The sequence below is a fragment of the Haliotis rufescens genome, unplaced genomic scaffold, assembly GCF_023055435.1.
Source record: "Haliotis rufescens isolate VD_foot unplaced genomic scaffold, xgHalRufe1.0.p SCAF_1, whole genome shotgun sequence".
Taxonomy (NCBI): Eukaryota; Metazoa; Mollusca; class Gastropoda; order Lepetellida; family Haliotidae; genus Haliotis; species Haliotis rufescens.
The window spans coordinates 3,369,942-3,375,941 of NW_025963779.1; the positions used below are offsets into that span (position 1 = coordinate 3,369,942).

Consider the following 6,000-nt stretch of genomic DNA (forward strand, 5'->3'; position numbering starts at 1 on the left):
GAAATTCTCATCATCAAAATCACTGGGTTGTCATATCTTCAACAAAGGAAGTCTTCTATTTATCGGTTGATATAATATGTTTATAACCAAGCGTCGTGATTGTGTATAGGGTGGCGCATGTGTGATAATGTCATCAATGTAGACGCTTAACGACGTCACGGTGGTTGCAGACAGGAATTTAAAACGCGCAGACCAACGAAATTGAACGCTGCTCGGCTAAATATAGCCACAATATAACGCAGTATAACACCAGAAGTCAGGCAATTTCTGAGCCAAAAGTCTATTTTCCGATTCTGGCTTCCGTTTCAGATTCATGAATGAAAGTTTCATGTCTGAGAAATTTAGGCGGCAATCCCATTGGCGGCCATCACTCCTGGTTGCCACGGACAACGGATACGGAACTGCCATATTAGGACTCGCTACTACTGCTCCGTAGTGTGTGATGCTAACTGCAAGCGAAGTGCGTGGTCGCCATGCAAGCCCCGCCTTACGGGAAATCATTGGCTCGCCGTCCTACATAAATACGAGGCCCGGTCTATCCAAGTCATTCTCACTGTGACAACGCCAGACACGAGCGTCAAAAGACGAGATACAGTCCTAGCGGAACGAGATTACATTCTTTAGAAGCTGTACTTGTGAGCCGGGTATTCAATATGGAACACATTCTCGCCCTGGTTGTGTGTGTCTGCATGGTAAGCCTGACATAATGTTTGTCATTTGTTGTGTATTGAGGCAGATGTTGAAGGGGTTCTTGTGCGAAATCCCCTGTTTTATCACTGAGCTGTTGTAATACATATAAGATGCTTTCTTTAAGCGACGAGACCCACGTGCACACGTCACTCAGCTGATTTGAAATATTTGACATTCTTTTCCTTATTTTGTTTATAAACTCCGCTACAGTTATTGAAATGAATTATTAAACATATACATGTGCTATATACTACAGTGTCCTTTCTTATTTTTCAGATGTCAACAATCTCAGCAAAAGCACTAGGTAAATTATTTGATTTTTATCATTTTGTGTTAACTATTCTCCGACAGCCATATATACGTTTCAGTATGTACGAATTATACACATCGTCTCTTTCGTAAGGTAGTTGTGTCATTGTGAGTTTAGTGTCATTGATTCAGGGGTGTTTTGTTGGTTATGTTCAACGGAAATATTACACATTCCAATCGGGGGCATAGATAAAGGCAGTCTAAATATAGAGACTATTCAATAATGGGTAGACGAATGGAGAATGTATTGAATAGCTATTTATAAACGTTTTATTGCTACAGATTATGACGACTTCCTCATGCAAAGCGACCCCCACGGCTGGTTTGGCAACTTCGCCGTCGACGAACAGGCAGGCATCGTCCCGAGAGGTTAGTTGAGAAACTGGCGCCTTTTAGTGTTTTCCTAAAATGATTGGAGTATGTAACAGGATATTCTTCAGTTGTCTACCCAGTCGGACAACACGCACCTGTTATGGTTAATTGAGTTCGAAGAAAAACATATTTCGATTTTCAAAGGGAATTTTCAGAAAGGATAACAGTGGGATGTCTTAATTTATTCAACAGTGTTATTTATGTCTGTGATTTATTAGGAGGAAAATGGGTTGTACCCCTGATGTCATTAATATTACACCCTTGATGTGCGCTTCCTCCAATTCGATCTCCACAGTCAAGCGCACATCGACATGAACATCTATCGTTTAGTGGATAAAAAATATTGATTCATGAACTATTTGGTATGACGAGGTAGACACAATTTTATGGATAACAACTTCTTCAATACAGTATTATTTCTTTAATACAGGATTAAAGAAGTTGGTATCCACAAAAAAATGTCTAACTTGTCATCCATCAACTTCTAATTAATGCCTATCCAACAATTCATAGGTATGACGGCTAGCGAATCTGCCAAACCAGAGCCCGTTACACCTTGAACCCAAAGCCCCCCCCCCCCCCCCCCCCCCCCCCCCGTATACGTAGTAACACTTCCCTTTGTATCAGAGTTATTCCTGGAATGTTGGTAACCGTTTTTGTGCCCTTTTCAAACACGGTTAGCAGGATGTTTATAATATTTCGTTGATCAGTCGCTGACCTTTACGCAATGAATATATAATACTCAGAAGATGTTTCTTTCTCATGGCATGAAGGATTAACTGTAGTCATAAGAAAGAATCGAGTGTTCTTTTACTTCTTTTGAGTAGTATATTTTGCGAATGTTACATAAACAAAAAGAATGCACTGCTGAATGTTTAATGAGACATGTGTTGTTTCTAGGGTGTGGAGGGAAGCCTGCCGATGTCTACTTTGTGATGGATACGTCACGTGATGTGACCCAGAAAGAGATCGATCTTCAAAAGAATTATTTTAAAGAGCTGTCTTCCCTGTTCTACCTTGGCATGAACACAGTTCGACTTGGGGTAATTTCTTCCGGAAATACTCCTTTGACCGCAATCCGCCTCGGCAGTTACAAAAACACGCACGACTTCAAGAAAGCAATCGACATCACCCCAAGAGTCGGGGGCCAAAGGGATCATGCTCAGACGCTGGACTTTCTCAGACGAACCGCCTTCGCCCCAACCGTTGCAAGGCAGAGCGTGGCCCATGTCGCTATTTTCATGACCAACGGATTTTCTCACAATGCCAAGGCAACTTTGGTCGAGGCCAGATTGCTTAAAAAAGCGGGAGTCTATGTGTTCACGGTCAACCTTGGCGGACAATGGGACCGGTCCGAGCTGACCGCAATGGCCTCCCCTCCCGCCAGCGACTTCGTCTTCGACTCAGACGACTACAACATCATCGACCCCCTGATCAGCCTGTTGAAGATCCACGAATGTGATTGTAAGTATTACAAGGAGCAATCAGGACACGCTTGGAAGAACCTGTTCTCTATTTGCCTTTGATGCTTGGGTAAATTTCAATACAGTGGTAGGGAGTAAACAGCTCGGTTTGTGCCCTCGAGGTATGTTAATTGTAGTGTTGCTTCTGACATATTGTATAGTATAGGAGGAAAGCCTTTGGAAGAATTAGCATTTTGCAATGTCATCATTTGAATTAATACTCATGGCCATAAAAACTCATGCAATTATCTCTTTGTGTTTTTCAGATCAGGTCCATCCACCAGTTGCGGAGCCTAAAGCAGGTATGTCATATTTTTAGAATATTATTTGCTTATATAACAAATTATATGGTGTTGCCAAGGTCGGTAATAGTTAGTTTGTTTGTTGTTAACGCCGCACTCAGCAATATTCCAGCTATATGACGGCGGTCTGTAAATAATCGAGTCTGGACCAGACAATCCAGTGATTGAAATCATGAACATAGATTCATGCAAATGGGATACGATGACATGCATCAGCCAAGTCTGCGAGCCTGACCACCCGATCCCGTTAGTCGCCTCTTAGACAAGCATAGTCTCCTTTTACGGCAAGCATGGGTTGATGAAGACCTATTTTACCCCGGATCTTGAGGGGTCGTCGGTAGTAGATCTTTAAACATGTCGCGTTTGAGACAACATACATGACACAGGTCCTTAAGGACAACCGATTGACGTGTCCTCACGACATAAATCATGAACGCCTTTTTAATGTATTTTCCCAGTTTAAACATGCTCTCGTTCACAACGCAACTAATAAACCTTTTCTTGTTCAGCTTGTAGTCCAAAACGGAAAGTCGATATGGTGTTTGCTGTAGATCACCTGCACATCGGCGCTATCAAATCCAAACGCATCCTCGCCTTCATCGACAGCCTGTTTAGCGACTTTGACCACGGCGATAATCTCAACACCGCCCTCCTTCTCAGTCGCCCAGCATCAACTGGCGTCCTGAGCAACAGGCTCACAGAAGTCACGGAGACCGAAGACGAAATGGACAGAGTTGCCTTTCCTGACTTTAGCGCCGTCTTGCGTCGAACGAGGAGAGCCTTGACTAAGGGGAGACAATCCGTGCAGAAGACAGCTGTGGTGTTCGTGGATTCTAACGTTCCGCTGACTCACGCAGCGTTCAAGGAGGCGAAGCGGAATAAATTCAAGAAGATCGACACCTACGTTGTTTACATCGGTGATGATTACAACAAGAACGACCTTGAACTTATCAGTAACGGAAAGGAGAACATAATTATTGTGCCTAGTTACGATGAACTGGAAATCTCCAAAGAGGACGTCCTGTCATCCCTCTGCAAAGGTATGTTTTTAAATAACTAACTTTTTTGCGATTTACCGAGTAAATTTGTGTGTCCATATAATATCCCAGAAAATAATTTTCATATTTATTTAATAAAATATATTATTAATATTGATACGATATCAAATCGCTGTAATGCTGAGATACCTTTTTCTTAAAAACCAAAAAAAACCCAAACAACATCATAACTTTGGTCTTAAATATGATTCTCAAGTTGCTTTGTGATTGTGTGTTTCAAATTTTAATCTTGTAATATTTGTTTGCAGGGTTGTAAGAATTCATCTTCAACGGAATTGGAAACACCTTCACCTTCACCACTGTTCCACGTATACATTGAACGTATGGCAGCTTCCCATCACTGATGATCATACAGGTACATCTACACGACACTGCCAACACGCTGAAGAGAGGCTGTCCTGGCTGATACGCAGGAACGTTGGTTGGTCCAGCTACAACCAGAATGTGGAAACGATCAAGGATATGGTTGCGTGGCAACGACGATGCATTTTCGCATTCGATGTGACGTCATTACTGACTATTGCAATGGCAATGATACCAAAGACAATGGCGCACTCACATCTGATGTATTCATACGCGATCGTGTACAGAAGGACTTACCTAGGAACTATTCTAGTCATTTACAGAGAAGCAATGCAGGACATTGTTAGGTTATCGTTTTGATTTGATATTTTTGTTACTTTTGTAACATAGAAATCTCATTCATGGTAGATTTGGTATTGGTCTTTGTAGGAAAGTGGAAAGAGCGACCATTTATATGTTACCGAACATAAGGGACAGGTACTATTCGTACCCTTTGAGCTTTAATATGGAACACACCAGGGTATTCATTTAAGACAAGATTGGTCAGCATGTAAAATTAAGCAGTTTCATTATTTCTATAATTCTCAATTCACCAACCGGCGCAATCACGCCCCACTGCGCCCAACCCACCTGTTAAAGGGCAGCTGCAATAGAGAAAGAGCGACATCCGTCCATTTCATGTATGCCTTGTCTCATATTTTGTACTTTTATACTGTATTTATAAGGTGTAAATGCGAATATTGTGAATGTTATATGAACGGATGAAAGTTCCTTCTGTCAATGTCGGCAATACTCCGGTGATGTTGCCTTCTCCTGGTGCATGTGTGTGACTGGGTGTGTGACGTGCTTATGTGACTGAGCGTGTGACTGTTTCTGTGATGTGTGATATCCATGAATGGATAAGGTATGAAAGGCATGAACGGCAGAAGGAGATCGGTTTTTCTGTGAGAAGTGCCATAAAATGTACCAGCGTCTCTCACTGGCCTTGAACGAATTCCATGAATGTTTGCGATGTAAATCTAACTTATTCAATTTAATAAATCTTGAATCCAGTTGAATACATTATAATGTTTGTTTATTTTTACCAAGAGCTGACAGTGGATCGCATGATGTAGGGAGTCCCGCTTCATGTACAGCAATAGGCAAGCAGGTGATATTTGTGGAGGCTTAGATAATGCATTGTGGATTGACGTCAGGCTGAATCATGGTGGATGTGAATTCCTGCGTCGATTTAACACCTATCAGTATATTTGAGTGTTCCCGAGACTACTCGAGACGACACATTATGTAGTGTACTGACCTAGTCGCGATATGGACGCATAACATACCTGTATGTGCACTGGTAAAGCGAGTAGGAAATGTGACGTCGTGCGCACGCACCAGGTTATACGTATACGACCTGTTGGTTATCGAACCTTGGCCAGACAAACCGGTGGTCGATAGAGGGAGTACTGAACCAATACGATGGCACACAATTGTCCAAATACAATTTGAGAAATAGTC

The 6,000-nt window shown here is 42.1% G+C and overlaps 1 protein-coding gene across 2 annotated transcripts; it reads left to right on the forward strand.

The window, feature by feature from the left end:
* The first annotated feature begins 524 nt into the window (after nt 1-524).
* On the forward strand, nt 525-5,559 carry LOC124147013 (collagen alpha-4(VI) chain-like). 2 transcript variants are annotated; one of them, XM_046517607.2, is made up of 7 exons: nt 525-692; nt 967-994; nt 1,282-1,368; nt 2,272-2,835; nt 3,101-3,136; nt 3,646-4,176; nt 4,443-5,559. In XM_046517607.2, the coding sequence occupies exons 1-7, from the start codon at nt 654-656 to the stop codon at nt 4,448-4,450; spliced, it is 1,293 nt and encodes a 430-aa protein (XP_046373563.2). In that variant the 5' UTR covers nt 525-653; the 3' UTR covers nt 4,451-5,559. The 2 variants fall into 2 exon arrangements, with proteins under 2 accessions (XP_046373563.2, XP_046373564.2); XM_046517608.2 differs by having other exon boundaries at nt 1,285-1,368.
* Nucleotides 5,560-6,000: the final 441 nt, after the last annotated feature.

What these genes read in the sequence shown, in the direction of transcription:
- LOC124147013 (XM_046517607.2), top strand. Translation starts at nt 654, where the DNA reads ATGGAACACATTCTCGCCCTGGTTGTGTGTGTCTGCATG. An exon ending in TGGTTGTGTGTGTCTGCATG is followed by an intron (nt 693 to 966) that starts GTAAGCCTGACA and finishes CTTATTTTTCAG; the next exon opens with ATGTCAACAATCTCAGCAAA. An exon ending in GAAGATCCACGAATGTGATT is followed by an intron (nt 2,836 to 3,100) that starts GTAAGTATTACA and finishes TGTGTTTTTCAG; the next exon opens with ATCAGGTCCATCCACCAGTT.